The sequence below is a fragment of the Eublepharis macularius genome, chromosome 11 (genome assembly GCF_028583425.1).
Source record: "Eublepharis macularius isolate TG4126 chromosome 11, MPM_Emac_v1.0, whole genome shotgun sequence".
In the NCBI taxonomy this organism is placed as follows: Eukaryota; Metazoa; Chordata; class Lepidosauria; order Squamata; family Eublepharidae; genus Eublepharis; species Eublepharis macularius.
The window spans coordinates 81,616,507-81,640,598 of NC_072800.1; the positions used below are offsets into that span (position 1 = coordinate 81,616,507).

The 24,092-nt window shown below is 40.5% G+C and overlaps 1 protein-coding gene across 1 annotated transcript in view; it reads right to left on the reverse strand.

Annotated features, from left to right (window-relative positions):
* UBE3C (ubiquitin protein ligase E3C) overlaps positions 1-23,670 on the reverse strand; it is a 72,534-nt gene extending 48,864 nt beyond the window's left edge. Inside the window, exons 1-10 of the mRNA XM_054991132.1 lie at positions 23,296-23,670; positions 17,400-17,453; positions 15,850-15,924; positions 13,085-13,231; positions 10,426-10,541; positions 9,757-9,914; positions 8,493-8,646; positions 7,511-7,731; positions 6,668-6,822; positions 4,780-4,967 (exon numbers count right to left, since the gene is read on the reverse strand). Coding sequence (XP_054847107.1) covers positions 4,780-4,967; positions 6,668-6,822; positions 7,511-7,731; positions 8,493-8,646; positions 9,757-9,914; positions 10,426-10,541; positions 13,085-13,231; positions 15,850-15,924; positions 17,400-17,453; positions 23,296-23,361 — 1,334 coding nt within the window. The 5' untranslated portion in view covers positions 23,362-23,670. The remainder of the gene's footprint in view (positions 1-4,779; positions 4,968-6,667; positions 6,823-7,510; positions 7,732-8,492; positions 8,647-9,756; positions 9,915-10,425; positions 10,542-13,084; positions 13,232-15,849; positions 15,925-17,399; positions 17,454-23,295) is intronic.
* Positions 23,671-24,092: the final 422 nt, after the last annotated feature.

The following is a 24,092-nucleotide window of genomic DNA, read 5'->3' on the forward strand; positions in this document are numbered from 1 at the left end:
AACAAATGCAGTAATTCACGTTTCATTTCGGGATTAAATTTGCAGAAATATGAATTTCAGTCTAATCTGAGTTTCTCTCCATTTTAAGAGGCACTAAATGAATATAAGGCAGAAAAATAAAATTAATTTTACAAAAAGATGGAAGAAAATGCTGGATGAAACGAACAGTGCAATCCTAAACAGAGTTACTCCAGTCTAAGCCCATAGAAATCAACAGGCTTAGACTGGAGTAAGCCTGCATAGGATTGCTCTATAAGTGAATTAAGTAAATGTAGATTAAACACATGGCTATTACAGATATTCTGACAGTGTGGATATCCAAAATTACTTGGCTTAAAATAATTCCAGAGAGACAGGTGTTCTAGTCTGTTGCCGGAGTCTAGCGGCTGGCATTTTAAAGACCAACAAGATTTCCTTGCAGCATATGCTTTTGTAGCACACATCTGCTGCTTCAGATGCAATGAATGCTGTGCACTGCATCTGAAGCAAGGTGCTCTAGTCTAGTCCATGAAAGCTTACGGTGGAATATTTTTTTAATCTTTAAGGGGTCACTAGACTCCTGTTTAATGGCATTCTATGAATAAACAATAAATAATGATAACCTGATAAACTGCAGTTTTATTTATATACACAGGCATCTATTAAAGATTCCTTCTCTCGTCACGCCTAGGACTAAGCATGAAGACATGTTACACTAAATTTTACGGTTAGATGCACCAGATTTTCTGTCAGTATAAAACACCTGAAATGGCTATGTCAGGGATCACAGCAGCTTTGTAGACAAAAAGCCATGTGGGATGGGTCTGTAGTACGAAGTGGAATTGACTGAGCTGACCCTTCCTCCCCTTCGTACCAGTGAAAAAAGGAGCCAACCTGTACTGTTTAATGACAGTTTTGTGTAAAAACTCATATGATGATTGAATTCCCACTGAGTAGTTAGAAAAAGCTTAGCAGTACCCTCCATGTCCCATTTCCCAAGATTTCTAAGAATGATTTCACAGTACTCAACCCAGGTTCTAATCATTTAAATGTATACCCTAGGTGTACTTTCCCAGCAAGGAGATAATCAACTCCTATCCCACTAGCAGATGAAGGCAGGATGTAGACACATTAACCACAGGTACTGTTTGCCTCTGATCTTCCTTGCCTCTCACATGCACCAGGTTATTAAGGCCTTCCCTACACAGGAATAGTGGGGGGTTGTAGCTTTCTTGCAGCAACCCTTAAGCCTGAGCTGCCAATATGCTGTGCCCATATCTGATCTGTGTTTTTACTAACTTAGTTACTGGGGTAGCAATAAGGATGCCTCTATCTACCAAGTGGCTAAAACAATCAGGATAATTCATTTCATTGGTTCAACCAGGGCAGGGACAACACTCCTAATGAGCCCTTGCTTGCAGCTATTTTCTCTGCACAAACAGGCACGTATTTTATATATATATTGGCTAGCATACCAGATAAAGATAATAAAGACAACTTCTATGGAGAGTGATAAAATTAAGCAAAGACAAAAAACAAAACAGAGAGAGGGGCAAGGAGACTACAATAAAGGACAAATCTACACCTTCAATCACTGCACAGAAAAAAGGGCATTTCTAACAATATCTCACTGCATAACAAGCATTACCTACTCAAATTCCTCATTTGTATCTAGGACCGCACATGCAATAGTAAAGTAGGTCCCTTATTGAAACTTTGGGCAAAAGGTGCACCGAAGCCTTGTAATTGACTTAATTGAACTGGTCACTTCATAACTTGGAAGCAAAACCAAAACATAAAAGCCTGACATATTCACACCAAGAACTGCAGCGTTTTAAAACACTGCTCCTTGGAGGAAATAAGAGGCTGTAGTCATACAATTAAGGCTACAGAGGCGTCATTCATTAAGCACCTTTTCTACACAGTTCACCAATAAACCGAAAGTCAGAGCAATGGAGCATTTAAATCCTGTAATTACTATCCAAGGCAATAAAAGCAAGCATACCAATTCAACTTCTGCTATGATCTCTAGATTTCACATCCTGCTCTAACACAATTAGTTGACAAAGAACTAATTACCCTAATCAAGTGATCACAGTTTCACTGACATCTTACTTCCTTGAGGGGTTATAAACACCAAGGGCTAAGCAGATAGCACCAATTAGTTTGCTATACCACTGTTTACAAAGCAGTTCGAATTAATTCTGTTTTACAGCATTCCAGAGATTCCAAGAACATTTATGATGCTCTCAGTAATTTTATATTTTATCCAATGTACTCGCTCTTCAATTTACCATTTCTAATGTGTTTAAGGTCACAGAGAGGCACCCCAATCTCTGACTCTGCACTTTTAACACAAACCGCCACCTCACCCCTTTTTATTTTTTGCAACATCCAGCCCAATAAAGAGTTTTGGTGAAGTCAAAAGCTTGCACACTGTTTTGTGTCTTCTTGATTGGTCTTAATAAAAAGTATTGTGTGGGTTGGGCTTTTGTTCTGGAATTTTACTTCTGAAATGACTGGGCTGCAAACAACTCCGTTCAGTCTTCCGCAGTCCCATGCCTTGCCTTCAATCCTCCCTATGAACACTCCTCATGGTCAAATCAGGATTCCAACAGCTACTGCAAGACTTGAATTCTTTTCTGCAAACAGCTAGCTGCTGTGCTATATCAAATGGTTTTTTGGAATTCCCCTCAATTTCCAAAACCAGTTTGCCATGAGGCACTGGGGGAGGGGAAGAGAAGGAACAGCTACTATTTTAAAAAGAAAAAAACAATCTAAAACCCATAGAACTGCATTTCTACTTCTAATTTTAACAGAACATTCTGAAGCAAGAAACACAAGCTAGTTTTATTATATTAGCCACTACTGTTTCATTCATCAGCTGGTTGGACACAGAGGTCTCCCCTCAAAGTCAACTTGGAGACTTCAGTTGGTGCAGAATGTCACAGCTCAGTTACTGTCATAAGCTGGGCAGAGCATGCATATTCTCCCACTCTGCAACCACTCCACTGGCTTCCCATCAGTTATACAGAGTTCAATTCAAGGTACTGGTTATCATCCACAAAACCTTTAATGGTCTTGGACACTCATATCTACAGGACTGCCTCCCCTCCTAAGCTCAGCCATGAAAGCTTCTCTCATCTGAACAAGGCCTTCTGTAGGTGCCACCCTGCAAATGGCAAAATCAAAAACTGCCCATACACATACATTCTCTGTTGCAGCCCCAACCTTATGGAAAGGCCTGCCTAATGAGGTCAGGAAGGATCCCAGTTCCCTGGCACTCCATAAACTACGCAAAACTGAATTATTCAGGAGGCATTTTTATGAAGGTAATTGGGTCATATCCTAACAGAATGGTTCAAAAAGATGATTTTAAACAAGGAAAAGGATTGTGGACTGTATAAATGTGTATAAGACATACTACCTGTTGCTTAACATGTTGTTTAACATGCCATTCTAATATATATTTATGCTTTCTTTCAGCTGTAGTTCTGGTTTCTGCAATCCTAATCCTATCACAATTACTGGATGTGCCACCCTGTTGATTGCATTGAGTCACAGTGTGTAGTTTGCCTTGAGTCTCAGGGAGAAAAGTGGACTATAAAAAACACAATTAAAAAAGCAATAAAATTACCATGCAGTTGATATGGTGGTTTAAAGGGCTTAGAACTTTGTTACCTGTATATTAGCGAGTAGAACACATACTTGTAGTAGAACCATCACTCAGGTACTCTCAAGCAACAGAAACAGAAGAAAAGTGACTTATGGGGTTTAAGAAACCAGCAACTTTAGCGAATGAGGGCCTCACTATTGCAATTTTGAATGATTCAGAAGCCATAAAATTAACCTGTGTTATGTATCGGAAGATCTAAAATACTAAAAGATTAGAGGGTACTGTAGGACAGCTAGATGTACAAGCATTTACAGCACAGAACAGCATTGGTTTTCAGGGTTTTCCCAGCAGGTGTGCGTGTGTTATGTGTCATCAAGTCGTCTCCAACCTATGACGACCCTATGAATGAAAGACCTCCGAAACGTTCTATCTTTAACAGACTTGCCCAGATCCTGCAAACTGGAGGACGTGGCTTCTTTTATTGAGTCAAGCCGTCTCGTTTTAGGGCTTCCTCTATTCCTGCTGCCTTCCACTTTTCCTAGCACTATTGACTTTTCCAGAGAGTCTTGTCTTCTCATTATGTGACCAAAGTACAATAGCTTTAGTCTTGTCATTTTAGCTTCTAAGGAAAATTCAGGCTTGATTTGATCTAGTACCCACTTATTTGTCTTTTTGGCTGTCCGTGGTCTCCGCAAAACTCTCCTCCAGCACCATATTTCAAAAGAATCAATTCTTTCAAAAGAACCCTATGATGATCCCAGCAGGTACATAAACTTTAAAAGCATGTATTGTTATTATTGATACAAATTATAAGCCACTTTGGGAGCCAATCGGTTTGAAAAGCTGGATATAATTTTAATAAGTGTCATTTTGCAATAGTCAGACTGACATTCTGTTTCATCAAAGGTGCCTTCTCCAAAGACTACTACTGACTGTACCTTTGCCAAGAGTACTGGAGCATTAACACTGCAGTCCTAAGAAGAGTTACTCCAGTCTAAGCCCATTGAAATCAGTGGCCCTGGACTGGAGTAACTCTGCTTAGGATTGCGCTGAAAATCTCTAGAGCTCCTAAACTGTACATCTTTACTATCACATAGTAAAGACAGCAAGAGAGTTAATGAAGGCCCGATGCCTGAGCCCCACGACAAATTGTTGAAATGCAATCTGAATTCCTGTGCACTTGCCTGACTTTTGGCACCATCATCCGGTGCTGCACCATCAGCGTGTGGCAGATGGAGGCCATCAGCGTGAAGACCTCTTCACTAGCTGAATCTCTCCAAACCATATTCAATAGTGTGTTTGTTTGCTGTTTTGTATCCAGTTTTGAAAGACATTCTTCTGTTATATATTGGACTGATATTCTTCCATCACCCTGTAATTCAACAAAAGATTTCATTCTGATGACAGCTCGTCAGTATGCACAAGCCAAAGCACTTACTACAAAGTATAATCATTCCTTCTACCACCAACATAATGGTAAGTTGGCTTAGAAGCATACAAATGTGTTTCTACACCAATCACTACTAGCTTAATTAGATTTCCCCTTTCAAGGCAGAGAAAAGCACACCCTCTTTACTGAAGAGCTTTCTCAGGTTATCAGTTTAGCACCACAGTACGAGCTCAACAGTTCAGAAAGCTGCCATGCAGACAAGTCCTAAAATACTTTAATTCCATTTTGCAGATTATAGCAAGGAATGTCAAAGTCCTACAATGGTGTGGTCCCTCTGGGAGTCCTTTAATGAATTGAAATGGCTTTCAAGCAAGCACTTGGAGTTCATTTTACTTTTATACATATGGACATGGGCAATAAACAGCTTTTAAGTATCCACCTATCCAAATGCAGACATTGGACCACGACTTTACGAACATATATTCAAAGTGAAAGGAGGACCACTAAATGGATAAGAATGACTTCACAAAGTTTCACCTAATCTTTAGTTATGGAAATTATTGGTCAGTTGTGGAAATTATTTCCCTGATACTCTAAATAAATAATTCAATTTTAATTCTTGATCATTTATATTCATTTTAAAGTCTCAAATTTCATATACTTTGGGAATGCAAGATATATGGCATCAATGTTCCTAAGGATTTTAAGGCTTTATGGCTGACGAAGTATGTCTTAACCCACTACAGATTCAATTAAGTTTGAGTACTTTGACAGCACTTTCAGGTTATACTACTGTAAACTGACTGTTGTTGTAACCTACTGCATTGTTTATTGGATGTTCCAGCCATAGCTCATATTGACTGACACTATGTAATCTGCCTTGAGTCTCCCTGAGAAAGGTGGACTATAAATAAATAAGTAATTAATTAAAATTAAGAAACTTACAGTGCAATCCTATGCCTGGTTATACCAACGTAATCTATGTGCTTAGACTGGAGGAGCTTTGCAGAGGATTGCATTGTTAACTAGGAACAGTAATAACTCTCGATGATTTGAACTGTTAAAAACAAGAGCTGAAGTTGAAACTACTGTAGCCCCCCTCCCCGCCTGCCCGCAAAAAACCTCTCTCCTGTTAGTAGCTTTAAGATTTCCTCCCAGTCTGAAACTGACCCATTGATTTCTATTAATAAATCCATACAAAGAACTGTGAGGCTTTTATACACAATCTTGCAACTGATCTCCGAACAGTCATTAAATTCTATGTCCCTGTTAGAGTTCCATTCTCCTTCATAATAAATCACTATACATTATGTAGCCACCTATATAATGTGCTACTGTGCTGCAACTGACATGCCTAGCCACATAAAAGCCATGGTAAGAAACCTGCAACAACACACATGGGAATAAGAAAAATGCAACAGACTGGAGCTGTTTTGTGTGTGCGAATAATATATGTTAAACAAGATTTTTCATGGTTACTACACAGTAACAAAACTGTACTTCAACTGGCTTCAGGAACAGGATAAAAAAATTGAAGGAAAAAAAGAGCTGCAAATGAAATAGTTTAATTGTCATGCTGTTATAGAATTTCTGAAAGGCCATTTTAACACTGGAAATTACCCTGAAAATCTAGTTGGTCTCAAAGATGCTACGGGACCCAAATCTTGCTCTTTAACACTTACAGGCACTGAAGTCATCTTACTGATCTCCTCATCCTCATCTTCTGAGTCACTAGCTGAATCCTGACAGTGTGTACCTGACGCAGATACAGGTAACTGAGAAAGAAACATCTGGAGTACTCGTAAATACACAAGCAGCCCTTCTTCTGAAAGAGACCCTGCATAAAGAAAAAGTTACCATTAAATGCATTATACAGAATACTGAAACAATGACCAGAGATCATTAATGAACATGCTCAAGCTTTTACAACAAGGTCTTACCAGCAATTATTTCACATTTTATTTAATACATTATGTACTTTATAGCAAGAAAACATTCTAACATTTTTTGAAGTTGAAGGAGTGTGATTAATGTGACAGACTTGTCAAATGGGAGGGGCAGGGTTACAGTTAAAATCCAGGTATTTCTAATTTTCAGTCAACAACTAAAACTAACCTGTGTCCACTATGTTACTCCAGGCTCAACCTAGCTCAAACCCCTATTCTGGCATGAAGTTCCATGGGCGACCTTATCTCTCAGCTTAACTGACCTCACAGAGTTTTCATGAGGATGAAACAGAATAAACTCCTGTGCCTTGAGTTCCATGGAAGGACCACATGCAAAAATTATAATGATAATTGTTTCTAATTATCAAATTCTTAGTTCTATTTCGATTTATAAACCGCCCATCCTCAGGGGCTCTGGGCGGTGAACAACAGTTAAAATCAATAAAAACAAGAAAACAAATAATTCTTGGGCATAAGTATTGAAAGTATTAGCAACCACAAGCTATTTCAGACACAGCATATATACTATACAGTGTACAACAAATAGATACTTCAATTGGTCAAATGTGTTTTTCATACCTAAATATGTTTCGCCAACTGTTAGAACAAAGTAAAAAAGCCAAGGTGCTCTCTCGCTTTTTCTTGAACGCCTGTTTTCTGTTAACAATAGTGCATTCAGAAAGAGTTCATAAGGGAAACAGGTCTGCGCATCTGCAAGAGCTGGAATGATGAAATGGAATATCTGGTCTGTAAAAGGTGCTGCCAAGAATTCTTCTGTAAAAGCAGCAAAGATCTGTTGCCTGCAGCAGGTAAAGAAATGTTTCTCTATGAAAATGTAAACATAACTTTTCACTAGTACATCCACAGTGTGATCAAACTTGCAAGTCTGAACACATATTTTACCCCATCCAGTACACTGTGAAATTGGGTTTCATTAATTTTATAAGATTCCACATCAGATTAGCTGAAGTGAACTTCTGCTCCATTACTGTTTGCCTATTTCTTTAGCTGAAGGAAACCTCAGAAAAGCACCAAGATACTACTCAAGTCACAAGAAAGAATTGATCTAGTACAAAGCTCTAATCCAAACCTTCCACAAATGGAATGAACTCACACGTGTATGTCACCTTCCTTGTACAGCCAAAAAGCTGTGCCTGAGGATCAGGGCGTCATAGAAACAAATGGGATGGGGGGGGCTGCTACAAAGAGGAGGATTTGGCATGTCACTTCTCTTGTACTCTTACATGAACACTTGTGATGTTGCTACTCATGCACTATTTGCTACAGCCATCCATGTCACTTCCCCCAGTATTACCAAGTGGCCCCTGACCCCCAGGGCAGATTTCCAAGATCAGAGTGTAAACTGTAAACGGGAAAGCAGCAAAGCTCCATTCTGTGTTTGATTTGTTTGACAAAGGTTTGGATCCAGCCCTGTGCATTCATTCTCTTAATTACTATCATGACTTTGTGCATTACTACAGAAAGCAGAATTCAACACTAAGCACACAAGCATAGATGTGGAATTCAGTCTACAAGCGCTGAAAAGCTGTTAATTGCTTACCTGGCATCTTCTGGACAGGAGCTATAATTAAAGTGCAATGGCTTCAGAACATTCTCTAGCAATATCTTTGCAATAGGAACCCGAGAAACGTCAGAATACTCAATGCTTGATGGAAGCTTGCTTTTTATTAGCAGGTAAAGGGACCTGTAGTATCCTGAAAGAAAAGAGAAGTTCCAACATATAGACCTATTTTAAGTTAAACTTTAATGTATTTACAGAGTTAGCTATATCAGATTGGTACAGAAAAATAACAGTACTGTGGCATCTTACAGGCCAACTAATGGTGGTCAAGTAGTTAGACTGCTATGCAGAACTTCACCAGGTGGCCTTGGGTAAGCCAATCCTCTCAGCCCCAGCTGTATTGTGGGGATAATTACACTGACTTTGTTACTGCTCTAAGTGAGCACTATCTGTCTAGAAGAAAGGTAGACAAACTACTATATTAGACGTATTTAACGTAAGTGTATAGGGGCTGCTACAGGTGAATTCAGACATCAAAAATAAGCAGGTTTGTTCACAAAGGGCACAACCCTGGCTTGTTGTCAAGCCTACCCTCTACCATGTATTCTCACACAGGAAGGAGATTAAAATCCTGGTTTGTTGGGAAGAAAAAAACCCTAATTTGTCAGGTAACAGCATTTAGATGTTGAAACAAATCAGAGTCGGACTAACAATTTCTGAATCCAGGAAGCCTTCAACTGCAAGGAGAGAAGGGAGGAAGCACAAGCCAGGTTTGTGCCCAAACAAACAAATTCCTGTTTGTTCTTGATGTTTGAATAGACCATATAACCTTAGTAACATAGGGATAAACTGAAAAAAAATCAGTAAAAGAAATATAAATTGACTTAATCAATAGCATCCAGAATTAGTTTGATTTACATATACAAAATAGTGCTACTTAAAAGCATTAACTCTTCAGAGCACCTATAAAGTTTAATACAGTCTCACTGAACTGATATTCCATGATTTCCTAACCACACCAAGGACATTTTTAACTTATCACAAGGATTTCAAGTTCTTCTACAGCAAACGTATAGACTAAATATGAAATCCAAGAAGACACGTGAACATCTTTTTAATAACATACAGGGGACATCAGGCTACCAAATATTAACACACAACCTTTTATTGTAAAGCGACACGTTGGAAGACAAGATATACTTTCCTTAAATACGGTGTACAGGCAAAACGTTGCTTGGAAGCATCTGGTAGAAGTTAGATACCTGAAGCCAGTGGAATTCTGAAAGCCAATCATCATACAAACCTTTTTGAATCACATAGTGCAAGATTTGTTCAATGATGGATGCTACATGGTGAGCATCTTGTAAAATAGGCAAATAGGTATTCTCAGAAGAAAATACTTCAAGCATCCGCATAGGAAGTGCAACATTCAGACTGTCGTCACTGCAGTTTTGGAGCAATCTGTGAAGGAACAAAACACATCACTTAAATGGTACAGAAACCTTCCTTCCCACTGGAAAAGGATTACGTTTCTAAAAAGAAAATGTAAAATGAACACTGAATATGGATGGCCACAAAGTACACTCCTATTCGTGAAAACATTTCATCCTCTGTCAGACATTAATTTTTATCCTGTTGTTTCTCCAGAGTTTATCCTCACAAATACCCTATGAGTTAAACCAGATTCAGACCATCCCACTGCAGTAAGGGATTTGAACTCTGGTCCCCAAGCCATAGTCCAACTCTAACTACTCCACCACTCAGGCTCTCATTAATACCAGCAGTTGTGTGGGTATGAAAGGTTAAGCCTAACTCATTCCACAATGCTCTGCAACTGCCTGTATAGCCGAATGGGGTCAAGTACTCCAAGCTCAATAGTTAATATGCATAACACAGATCTGCAGGCTTAAGTGGTCCAATCAAGTTAAAGGGACATGCTTTATTCCCCCATCAGTGGGGGCGTTTTTTTTACCTGCAACATAATCCCAGCAGCCTTTTGATCTGGAACAGGCATGTTAGTTTGTCAGGCCCATCAAGCTGCTTCAGAAACTGAGAATTCTGCTTAATCAAATTTTGACATATCCATATCTGAAAAAAGAAACATCCACAGAGATATACTTTAAAATGCTGTTTACAAGGATCAGTGGTGTATTTTGTGTGTGCATGATCCAGGCACTGATAAGATTTAATGTTAAATCTGTATAGTTAAAACAGCAACAAAAATCTTCCTTTCTCCTCCCATGGAGATAGGCTACTGAGAAAGACAGGGTCTCTTTGTAACAAGGACAGCCTGAATGTTTGTGAGAAAAGTTGTGGAGATAACTTCCAAAAAAACGAGACAAAAGAAGCTCTCTCTCTCTCTCTCTCTCTCTCTCTCTCTCTCACACACACACACACACACACACACAGAATCAAACAAAACAGGAACCAAGCAGGTTCAGAGACCATGACACTGTATGTGCATAAGCAATCTGCAAACTTGCAGCAAAAGACTAGATTTAAAGCTTCCTAGCTAATGTGCTAACTTTCAGATTCTCATCCATGAAAATCTAGGGCATTCCAAAGCAACTGTTTCCCCTCGCACCTAGCACATTAGAGGGAAGATTACCTTGTGACACAACTACGTAAGAATTGACTTTCAGAGGCAACAGGAATTGCAGCCTAGCCATCCCTAGCCACAATCAAAGCACTATTTCTACTCAAGTCCAACCAAACCTGGGGCAGCCCTGAACACAACTAGAAAGCAGCTCAGGACCGAGATCAGGGGTAGCCTAGGCATCAAGTATTGTGAACAGGATTTGGTCATTTTTTTTCTGGCTTCTAATGGTTTTTTTTAACCAGTGTGCATTGTGATTTCTTCTTCATTTTTAAAAAAGACTATCTTACACAGGGTAAAATATGGCAAGAAGACCGATAGTGCAGTTATTCAGCAACCTAAGCACAATCCTGTAATAGTTATAATGACAACATCCACAGAGAACAAAACAGTGAAAGAAATACAATAAACTGTGAGCTTAAGTATCAAAAATAAATTCAATATCTGAAGATATTCTGTAATTTATTAAGCAGCAAAGTAGCAGTCATGTGCTATCTGTGTATATGAGAAAGACAGTCCAAACTATCCAGAAAACCTTTGGTTTGGACAAGTTCTTGGGAAACTTTATTTTGTGCATTAAGCTGTTTAATAAAGCAGTACCACATCAGCCTATACAAAACTTGAAGAGCAGGCAGGGTTATTTTTGCAGTTTTAAATAGAAGGAAAAATATCCAGAAGTCTAGAAGACGGGTGGACAGAGATCAATTCCACAATTTAATGTTGCCTCTCTCTGAGTTTGACATATAATGCCAACCAGGGCTTTTTTCTAGGAAAAGAGGTGGTGGAACTCAGTGGGTTGTCCTCGGAGAAAAGGGTCACATGGCTGGTGGCCCCGCCCCCTGATCTCCAGACAGAGAGCAATCTAAACTCCCCTCTGTCTGGAGATCAGAGGGCGGGGCCACCAGCCATGTGACCATTTTCAAGAGGTTCCGGAACTCCGTTCCATCACGTTCCAGCTGAAAAAAAGCCCTGATGCCAACCAACAACTATTCAGTGAGTCACAACATGTGTTTCCTATTAAGCTGCCTTATAATGAGTGAGGACATCAGTCTATAAAGATTAATATTGCCTACTCTGACCAGCAACAGTTCTCGGGGATCTCATCACCTAGTATCTGAACTTTAACCGTAAATGCTGATGACTGAACCTGGGACTTTCTGCATGTAAAGCAGATGTTCTACCACTGAGCCACAACTTGTCCTCACATATGCTATTTCATGAGCATTACTGGAAAGTTTTTATCAAAACATTCCTATCTCCCTCTCAAAGAAGTCACATTCATTCTTCAGTAGATAATCTTGTTCTCTTTCCCCACCACCACATTTCCAGTAGATAACCTTATTCTCACCAAATATGCTCACTCCATACTTTACAGACTTTACTGCTAATAGCACTCTCTTCATCAGCGTACCTGAACATCCATTTGGAGCTCAGTATGCATGGCAAAACAACAACAACAACAACATTTTATTTATATACCGCCTTTCAGGACAACTTAATGCCCACTCAAAGTGGTTTACAAAGTGTGTTATGATCCTCACAACAGTCACCCGGGGGAAGGGGGAGCTGAGAGAGCTGTGACTGACCCAAAGTCACCCAGCCGGCTTCAAGTGGAGGAGTGGGGAATCAAACCCGGCTCTCCATATCAGAGTCCTACCGCTCTTAACCACTAACCAAACTGCCCCCCCAAACAATGGGTCAAATCCAACACAACATCCTTGCATAAGTGGAAAATGCCTCTATACGGAAACTGAGATCTTTCTGTCAGGAAACAGTCCTTTGTGCCTTGCTGCTCCAGAGGCACCCCCCCTCCTTGGGGAGCTTTTAATGAGCTGCTATCAGAAAAGGAGGGAGGGAGGGAGGACAAAAGCCCTACTTAAGAAAGCATAAGCAATGTCACAGAACTTTCGATCCAACACCGTTCGTTAAAGAACAGGGAAAAGGTTAAATCAGAAGTATATAACTAAAGTAATTCAAAATTAAGTAAAAATAATACAAAAAACGTAAAGCAATCTCCTTAATGTTCAATACTTACCAAACGCTTGGAATCCTCGTTATGTCTATAGAAAAACAGAAGTTGCCGAACTAAAAGGGTCAGATTTGCTCCATTGGCGGTGGAGAAAATTCCTCCAGATTGTGCTAAATTAGCATAACGATCAAATTCGCTCCTCTGAATGGAATACTTTAAAATTCAAGAATGAATTAGTTAATTAAACTTTTTATCAAACGTCAACATACACAGACAGGATTTCAATATATTCATGTTGAACTGCAACCTCAATTGATACGCTGCACAATGAACAGTTGTCCATGACTTTGAATTTCAATCTCTTAATGTTTCTTCAGCTTTGAAGCCACTGACTACTGCTGGTAATATTTAGACATTTTTTATTCATCTTTGTCCCTGTGAAGGACTCAAGGCAGCTAACCGTGATAGTTATAAACTGTACAAACTTACAAAAAGTGTACAAAAACAAAATCTGAGTTGTCTAACTGTGAATAAATACTGCAATGAAATGATATACATCAGTAGAACCACGTGCAAAAATTCGTTAGTTCAGAGTTATGGTCTGTCCAGTCACAAAAGTATAATTAATAATACCTAGAATTGTAATCACTTCCCACCAACCCAGGGGAGAGACCACCCATGTGTTAGAGTGCAGAATTACAACTCACTTTTAAAGTCCAAATGAATTCAACTTAAAATCAATGGACACAAAAGTATTTTTGATAGACTTATTTTTTTCTATACTATTTATTATATTAAAGTATCTAATGAAGTGAGCTTTGCCTTGTAAAAGCTTATACCCAGGGAAATTTTGTTGGTCTTAAAAGGTACCAATGGACTCAAATTTATGTCTACTAACACAGCTACCTGCCTGTTACTTACTACACTTAAGCTGCCAATCCCCCCAGATATTGCAAGCAGTCATATAAATCAATACTGTTTTCAACTAAAGCATTGTGTACAATTCTGCAATTCCAGTACTCTTTTGCTCAGGTCAGAATCTGAATGAGCATGCCCATTCCAGTTTCTACTGCCTCCATTTATGTATTAATTTGTTAAAATATTTATATCCCACCTTTCCCTTAATCTCAAGGCAGCTTTCAAGTCACAATTAAAAGATTACAATTTAAAACCAATAGAGTAAACCCTAGATACCGCCCCTCCAGCTCAAAAGATGCCTACAGTATATACCCCATTAAAAGCCCTGGTAAATAAAATGGCCTTTCAAGGACTTCTAAAGACAGCACTGCCCTTGTCCCTTCAGGGAGCCCATTTCATAAAGAGGCAACCACAATGGAAAAGTATGGGACCTGGTTGATGCCAGGCAGGCCTCCTTAAGTAGTGGAAAAGTCAGTCGGTGACAACCTGAATTCAGAGCCCAGTAGCACCTATAAGACTAACAAAAATTAGCTACTGACAGACTAACACGGCTACCCATTGCCACGTGAGGACAAATGGGAGAAGGCAGTATTTTAGATGCCTGGTCCTAGGCTGTGAAAGGCTATAAAGTTCACAAAGTATTGGACTCAAAAACTAACTGGCAACCAATGTAGCTGTTTTACAATAAGTGAGGTATGGTCATGCTGCAACCCCGTACATGTAGCCCCCCAAACATCGAGTCAGGCTCTAGAGCTTCCCCTGGTAACATGTGGACATGGCAATTCCTAGTAGTGATTGGAAGGCTCTTCTCAGCCTATTGTATTTTATACTTCAGCTCATTATTTTGCTTTGCTGTTTATTTATTTATTTATTTATTTTTATTTCACATTTCTGTTCCGCCCTCCCCACAAGCGGGCTCAGGGCAGATAACAACATATTAAAAAAATCATCTACATTAAAACAACAGTGTATTAATACACATTTAAAACAGGATGGTGGACAGCCTTCACAGGGAGGGTTAAGATTTTATACACTCCTTTTTTCAGGCCAGCGAAGGCCCAGCCTCAGCCATATGACTGGCAGAGGATAGTAGATCCTGCCGGACCCTGATTTCAGCAGACAGAGCATTCCACCAGGTGGGAGCCAAGACCGAAAAGTCCCTGGCTCTAGTCGAGGCTAGGCGGGCCTCCTTGGGACCAGGGACCACCAACAGCTGTTTGTCCCCTGATCGAATTGTCCTCCAGGGAATATATGGGGAGAGACGGTCCCGTAGATACGCTGGACCCAGTCTGCACAGGGCCTTATAGGTCAATACCAGAACCTTGAATCTGATCCGGTACTCCACTGGCAACCAATGCAGCTCACGTAAGAATGGTGTTATATGCGCCTTATTTGGCACTCTCATAATAACACACGCCGCTGCATTTTGTACCAGCTGTAATCTCTGGGTCAGGCTCAAGGGCAGCCCCGTGTAGAGCGAGTTACAGTAATCTAGCCTAGAGATGACCATTGCTTGGATCACTGTAGTTAAGTCACGGGTTGACAGGTAAGGGACAAGTTGCCTGGTCTGCCACAGATGGAAAAAAGAGGACAACCACTGTAACCTGTGCCTTCATTTTCAGGGCAGCATCCAAGATGTTGTAACCTATCAATTACTTTGGAGGAAAAATATTTGAGGTGCCACTAAATTTTCCCCAGCAGAGGTGAAAGAAGTTAGAAGGTGGCATTTTTCAACAGGAAAAGTATAGAGAAGGAAAGTGCTTATAAAACCCCCTTGTCTGCCCCTTCTCAGTGTTCTTTCTCCCCAAAAAAGCAATCCCAGCCACCATATTTGGAAAGGGAAAAAAATAGTGATTGCAGAACAGAACATTTAGTTTCACACTTAGAACAGTTAATCGTGAGAAAATGCTTACTTGATGCTTTCTGTCTCTGTATCCCCGTACAAAGGACTGGATGATGATTGCATTTTTCAGCCTTCTCCTTTCTTCCTAAGAAGACAAGACAAAATTCTAAATAAAACGTGCTGCATTGCAAGCAACAATACCCTTTGCCTGGATTATAGAGACTCCTTCCTTTTTCTACACCTCACATATAACAAAGGGATCTTTGACTCTTAGAAGCTCCTACCACGGAAATGTAGTTGGTCTTTAAGAAGCTATTGTACCGGGATCTTGCTCTCTGACAAAAGACCAACACAGCTACCCACCTTAAACCACTACAGTAACGTACCTGAAGCATCTGCATTCGTAACAGACAGCCACAATGAGGTGGTGGGGACTTCAGGCAGTGGCTGAGTTTGTCTGACAGACTCATGCTGGCCAGTACATGTCCCAGCAGTAGGACCCCATGCAGTGGTTTAAGTAAGGCTGAGGTCAGGATGACTGTATGTTGACTTGGTCTACAAGACTTTCATGTATGGTTTTAGCCTTCGGTCACATATGCCGGCACAAAATGCTATCACTGTACAACCCATTAGGAGAAAGGTGTTTGTCAGATTTTACACTGATATGAGTGAAACTTTCTTTTGTTATCTCCAGGTCTCTCTCTCTATTCTATGCACATCCACAAGCCCACCATCTGAAATAACTGGCTATTTCTTGCAGAACTGAGCACACTAAAAATCTCTTTGTTTTTTCCTTCAAAAAAGTAAGTTCCTCTTTATGATTAACACTCAAACCAAACAGAAGCCTGAGCAGGGCTTCTGGTGATCCAAGGTTGGGAAAACACTCACTGTCTCTCCCACTAAGTAATAAGCTGATTCTCCTCCCCACATTCAATATTCATGCATCCAATGCACCTGAATCCTTACACGGCCATTGCTCCAAATCGTGGTCAGAAACCCTAATTATTTAGAGATCTGAATGTTGGTACAGTACATTATGCTAAATATATACAATCCATATAGCTGACCTAAGAACAAAAGTTGGATTTCCTAATGCAAATTTTTATATTCTGCACTGGCTATATCTGAGAGCAGGTCTGAAGGACAGAAGCAAAGGAAGAAGGAAACAGGGAACTGAATGAGATTCCGCAGCCAATAAGAACAGGTGATCTACAAAGAGTTACCAAAAATAGAGGGTTGTTACAGGAAACAAATCCAACCTTAGTCCCAGAAGCAGTTACCGATTTTTGATATTATACAGCTGAGTGATGATAGCTATGTTCATCTCCTCTGTAGACACAGATTTCATTCAAGAATACATAATTATCTATTAGTGACCTATAATTGCAAGTGCTTGAAACCTAAGGTCAATGCTGCAATTTCATGACATTCATTTTTAAAAGCTGTGTCTGATTGTATTCTCAACTGACTCAGTCATATGTTTCTGTATAAATCTTGCAGTATGCTAAGGAATGGCACATGTTCTAAAGTTATCAGTACTGACTGCTGATTATGTAAAAATGTTCAATTTTTATAGATGACCCAAATATTTTGTTTAACCAAACTCTACTTATATCATACCTCTCGTTTCCTTCTTTCTTCTTGTGTCCGATGCAAAAGAGATGCCTTCTCCTCCTGGAAAAGATCATGATTTATTGTGAAATCTTTGTACAAAAACATCAAATTGTTCTATTTAGTTTGCAGCAATCAATTAGTATGCATGCTGCCTGTTTATTCCTACCACCTGTTCCCTTTTTAAAAACTTATCCTTTTATCCCATGACTAAAGCCTAGGGTTGCCAGCTACCTGGAGAAAAAAATGGCATGTCCTGTCAGTAGATGGGATGTTAAGTACCAGGTGATGTTTACCTCCGTGGTGCCATGAATAAAATGCCCGCCCCTGAACATTAAGCCTCTATTAACAGGACAGGACATTTCTCCCCTGGCCTGTTGACAACCCTACTGAAGCCTTTGTCAAATAATTTTTGGAAGTCTAGGTATACAGTATCTACATAGTTACTTCTATTTAACATGTTTATTGGCACTTTCAAAGAATTTTATGAGGTTGATCAGGCAAAACTTTTTCCAGAAGTTCTGCAAATACATAGGGTTGGGACCAATCAGATTTTTCATTCAATCTCACCCAATTCTCCTTATTATAGACCCTAAACCACACTGCTTTTGTACATGCAGGTCCCCACATTATGCAGCTTAACGTTTTGGGGCAGTCAAAGGGAACCTCTGCTCCCTTTTTCATTCACAGAAAAGCTGGTTGGATCCAACCTATACCCACCATCAGCTGGTTGGCAAGTGGACTTTTGGCACATTGATATATACTTCCAAGTATTAAATTGAGAACATTTTAAAAAGAACCAGTTTATTTACAAAATAAAATGGAATATTTTTTAAGAGAAAGAAAATCAGTCTGCTAGAGACATGTAGTCGACCTTGGAACTCTTTTTCAACGAAAATAATGAAACCTACACACTTAGATTATTTTAATTTAATCTACCCAAAGAAGCTGTAGACATTTACAATGAGAAATAAGCCTTCTTTAATGGAAAAACCAAATAAGTTTTATTAAGTAATCTTTTTAACAGAGATGTTCTATGATATGAAGAATTTCACTTTTCAGAACACCAAGAAATTATTTGTATTACAAAAAAAAGGTGGCCACATTGCTCCATAGCAAAATCCCCAAAACAAAAACCATATAATGCCAACCAAAATAACACTGTACTGCATGGGTGCACAACATGTACAGGGCTATGTTGGACAGCCATGAGACTGGGGGAAGTAGGCACCAGCATTCAGCCTGAGTTAAAGAGGCTTACATTTCAGTTCAGATACTGCAGAGGCTTCCCAGTTCTTAGGAGGGGTCAGTACACTGGGAAGGGAATAGAGCAAAGCAAATTTCATTGGCTTACATAAAGTCTATCATCAACTGAAAACAGTCTCAATAATAACCAATCACAGAAACAAATGAATCCCACAGAGATCTGTAACTTGCTTGCTCATGCTGAGTCATGTTTAGTCTTGTATAGTATGTCAAACTGCTTACTTGCAGATATTATATTAGGCTCTGAACTCTGCTCCACACTGTGCATAGTAGTGCCATCAGACATAGATGCACAAAGCAACAGCTGGGCTATATGAGATAAACATTAAAAATGTGTTTCAATTGAACTGTTTTCATTTTCTTCAATGAAACATGTTTGACCCAATGAAACCTATCTACCATGCCTTTTTTATCCTTGAGGAAATCTCTCTGTATCCCTTTCATTGTGATCCTGAACACATTTACTTGTGAGTAAATACTGCTGATTTCAGCACAACATCCTTTCAAGTTACTATGAATTACTGTGTCAATCACATAAGAGCAGCCTTGCCAGATCAGACCAAAAGCCCATTTACAGTGCAATTCTAAGCAGAGTTACTCCAGTCTAAGCCCATTGATTTCAATGAGCTTAGAATGGAGTAACTCTGCTTAGGATTGCTCTGCCAGTCTAGTTTTGTTCCCCCATGACCAGACATCGTTCTTGGAAGCTCACAAACAGGACTTGAAGGCTATCACCCTCCCCAACTGTTGCAACTTAGTAACTACTACTGGTGGCAATACAACAGCTGAACCTAGAGGTCCACTTTAGCCATCATGGCTAATAGCTATTGGTGATCCATTCTCCACAAATTAGCCTAAACTCTTTTAAAATAATATAAACAGTAAACTTCACACATCCAGCAAAAGCAAATTCTGTAAGTTAATTATGCATTGCATGAAACACTTCTCACCATCAATCACCAAAGTTATGGCACCCTATGAAAGGAAGAAAAGGCTAAAGCTCTGGTTGTCCCAGCAGCTGAAAAGCAGAACACAATTACTTTAAGAAATCAAATGTGAGCTATGACCATCTACAAAACGCAAAGTCAAAAGGCGCTTTTCTATCTAAAAATGATCCATGGCGCACACAAAAATCCCTGTGGTATGACTGAATACTATTTTTATTTATTTTATTAACAAAAAATTTACCCCACCTTTCTACCCTCACAGGGACACTAAGGTGGCTAACCAATTTAAAACATACAAATTAAAATGTCATCTTAAAAGCCAATAAAACCAACACGTAAATGCATCATTAAAACAACTAGAATTTAAAATAAATACCAAAGATAAAAACAACAATTAAAAACATTGGGAAAAGCGGAGGGATCACTAAGGGAATGCCAAGTGAAACAAAAAAAAACCTCTTCACCCACTGGCAAGCAATGGCAACAAAAGGGGACGGGTGAATCTCTCTGGGAAAAGAGTTCCAGTGTTTTGGTGCCACTACTGAGTAGGCTCTCTCCCAGGTTGCCACCTGCCCAGTCTTGGAAGGTGGAGACACCCAAAGCAGAGCCTCCAAAGATGACCACAGTGGACAAGCAGTTATATATATGATATGTATTCACTAGTCAACAAATTTAGACTAGGCTTGTACTTGGCAGCCAATATTTATAGTCACCACAATCTCTAATCCCTACACTCGTTCTTGTACTGGATGTCTGCAGATGCTTCACTGCTGCTACTGGCCTGTTCTGCAAAAACCCCGTGGGAAGAGGATGTTAGTACTTTGACATGTAAGAAACAGACAGGCATACTTAAAAGGGAAAAGGAAAGTGTGGCACTGGCCAGCAGACTTCTGGTTCCCACCTTATGTGTTTATTACTGTCCCATAGACACAAGGACTAGCAAGATGCTGGGAACCAGGAAATACCATCTCTTCAAGATGACCCATGACCCCCTTAAAAGTGATAATATATTCATATTTTATGCCCTTCAAATTCCTGCACTCTTCTACTTGTTTCAGTTCTCAAATTATAAATATTGATGATTCTACCAAAAGAACACCACCAATATTTATTTTCCATCTCACAGGAAAACGCTTCTGAAAAATTATGGACACTTATAGTCTGAGCCTGTGAATATGTTTAATATTTTAAAAAGACTAAGTTCCACTTTGTTCAGTAGAAATTGCTTCCAAAGAAGTGTTCACAGGGTGCTGCATTATCATTTAAATAAGTGACTTTGCTTAGTATTCTTGCATATGTACAGGGAGCACCAAACTGGAATCTGTTTCTTACCAAAGCAGATACAATTCTTCAATGCATTTGGGCAGCTTGATCAATAATTTAAATAAGTATTTTCTACTTGGTGAATTAGAACCAACCCACTGTCCAATAAGACCTGTGTGAATCACGCTATACTAAACCCTTTGATCTTTACCTATTAAGATTTTAAAAGGCATTAAGAAAGATGCAAGGAATCAAGATGGCCATTTCCATCCTGATTCACTGCAGCTGGATATACACAGCCTAAATCAAGACCTTTATCTAAGTATATTAATTTCAAAAATATTAAAAACTCACACTCTGCAATGGTGGTAAAAAGTGCTGTCGGGTCAAAGCCCACTTATGGCAACCTTAGGTCTTTCAAGGCAAGAGACACTCAGAGGTGGCTTGCTATTCCCTGCCACTGCTTAACAGCCCTAGATTTCCTTGGTGGTCTCCCATCCAACTACTAAGGAGGACCAACCCTGCTTAGCTTCCAAGATCTGATGAGATCGGGCTACCCGGGCCATCAAGGTCAGGGTGTACCCTATATTACTAAGTACTTTTTGTAACCCTTCATTGTTTAAAACCCAACAGTGGTTTCAATAACAGGACAGAATATATCATGCCATCCCCCCACCCATTTCTAGAGGAAAAAGCATAATCAGTAACTGCTATTAGCATCCATAATATGATGTTAAAAGATGTAAAGCACCTAAAGTACATTCCCAAAGAGCATGCATGCACCACCAATAGGTGTTTTTACATGTGAAGGTTTATTCTACCTTCAGTGCACAAAAGAATGTATTACCATGTATATGATCTGAATGGCTTTCAGGTGACAGTTTTATCAGTAAAATAAGATAGCTCCTCCATAATTCAGAACAACACATACTTGATATATTTATGATGTGGATGAGATTCACAAAAATGTATCTAGCGTAACACTCCATAGCAAAGTGGGTGCTCTGTTATTTATCACAGATGTTATTTAAAAGATCCATCTTACACACTTAATACCAAAGTCTCATGACAACAAAAAGATCAGTATTATTATTCTGAGCCTTGAACACTCAATTTCATTAGGTTTTAAATTTGTTACCACCAATTCTTGTTTTCTATGCTCATGCCATTATTAAATCATGAACAAATTTAAAGATACATGCAGTCATGGTTAACGTAAATGAGCAATGACTGGCTTTTTATTGCTTTGAGAGAATAGCATTCCTGTTCTTATGCATAACAATCCTATGAAGTAGGCATTATTACTCCCACTGCAAAGACAGGAAACTGAAGTTGAGTAGTTGCACAAGGCCTCCCACAAGAAAGAAAAGGGATTTCAAATCAGGCCTTAGAATGCCATACTTTAAATAAACAAAAAAAGCTAAACTACACTGCAGAGAATTAAAAAGACACAGGTTTGTTAGCTCTTTTCCCCATTATTTTTGTTTTACTTTTTAGAAACCGGGGCAGCCACCCTCTGAATGGATATTTTAGATGGGCCTCTCTGAACTGCATCAGTTCTAAACAGATAGTGAAGAATGATGCTGATAAGAAAGGTTTTTTTTAAAAAAAGGAATTTTAAAAAAGAGGAACTTTGAGTCACCTAAGGGGCAGGAGGCTTTACCATACAACTTGCTTCAGAAATGCAGCCTGGTCTTCTCGCAAATTTATTAAACAGAAACATGAAGACCTAATATCTTGTCCTGGATCCTGTAAATGCCCTCCTTTCTTGTCCAGGAATAGTTACGCTCAAGGACTCATTCCTGAACTCCTCTACTCAAAGTGTGCAACTTTTCCTAAAACTTTTCTTGAGCTTCACAGTTGCCTCCGACAGCAGAGAGGCCTGCCCACGTACTTGCTGCCCACCCCCTTGCTTGCAGCCTCTTGGGTGGCAAAATTAGTGGGGGGTGACATTGCCCAGACTTCCCCCACCCAAAGAAACATTCCCAAGGGAACATCTGCAAACACACTGAAGCTTAGCAAGTGGACAGGCTGTGTCCTCTCCAGGGTGCTTTTAAGGGCCCTTTTTTACATGCTGCTTCCTTCTTCGAAAGCCCTCTGCCTCATGCAACCACCTTCAAAATGAATCCCCTCCCCAGACCCCTTACCCCACCAGCACCCCTAACCATTACAACCCAAACTTCAGCTGTCTGAATAGTAAAGCTGAAGTTTGCCCCCCGCCCCACACACATTCCTTAAAGCAAAGGTTAAGGCGGCCAATAAACACACACAGCCCCATGAAAAAGACAGGGCGAAGCAACCAGGATTTCCTTGCACACGCCTGCTGTCCAGGGCCAGGGATAGGGGTGCGGGGGGGGGGCATGTTGGGATTGCTCCCGGGGCTTCAGGCTGGTCAGGGCTCGGGAAGGCAAGCGGGCACCGGGACTTACCTTCTTGCTGGCTCCTCCAAGGGACACCTTGGGCCTGGTTTTGAAATCCCCTTCGAAGCTGAACATGGTCACCGCCTATCCTCCCATCTAGAAGGAGCAGCTCTCAGCCCCCGGCCTGCCTGCCTGCCTGCTTCCCTCAGAGGGCTGGGCACAGAGCCGGGGCAGGGGGGACCGACCCCAGGCGGAAGCCCCGGCCCAGCCTCGCCCCCTCTCTCCGGCTCCAAATCCTGACGACTGACTGAGGCGTCCCTTCGGGCCTCCCCCCTTCCCTCCGCTGGGCCCAGCGAGCTCCTCGGCGGCGGCCAAAAGGCCGGCTCGGGCTGCTTCAGTGGCAGCGAGCGGAAGGGGGGGGGAGCGATCAGCCGGTTCCTGAAAGAAGATGGCGGCCGACTGCAGCTCCCTCCGCGCGCTCCCGCCTCTCAGCCGCGCGTCCCCGAGGCGGAGCGCGGCGGAGGAGCGGCCAGGCCGGGCTGGGGCGGGTTCTGCGGCCTGGTGGGGGCCGGTCCCCTTTCCCTGGCTGCCTACGCTGAGGTGATTCTTCTAGAAATCTCGTTGGTCGCTAAGGTGTCGCTGCGCTCAGATCCTGTTGTTCAGGAGGACAGGCGCCTTCCTGGGCGGGAACCACATACAGATTTATTGTGTAAGGTTGCCAGAGTGTATTTTGTAATTCACATTTTCTTCAAGGAGTTTAGGATGTCATATATGGTTCTCTGCACTCCAGCCACTGTGAAGCATCATCATCATCATCTCTATTTTCCACAGTCCGCCAGACATTAGGCTGGGATTCTTTGATCCTT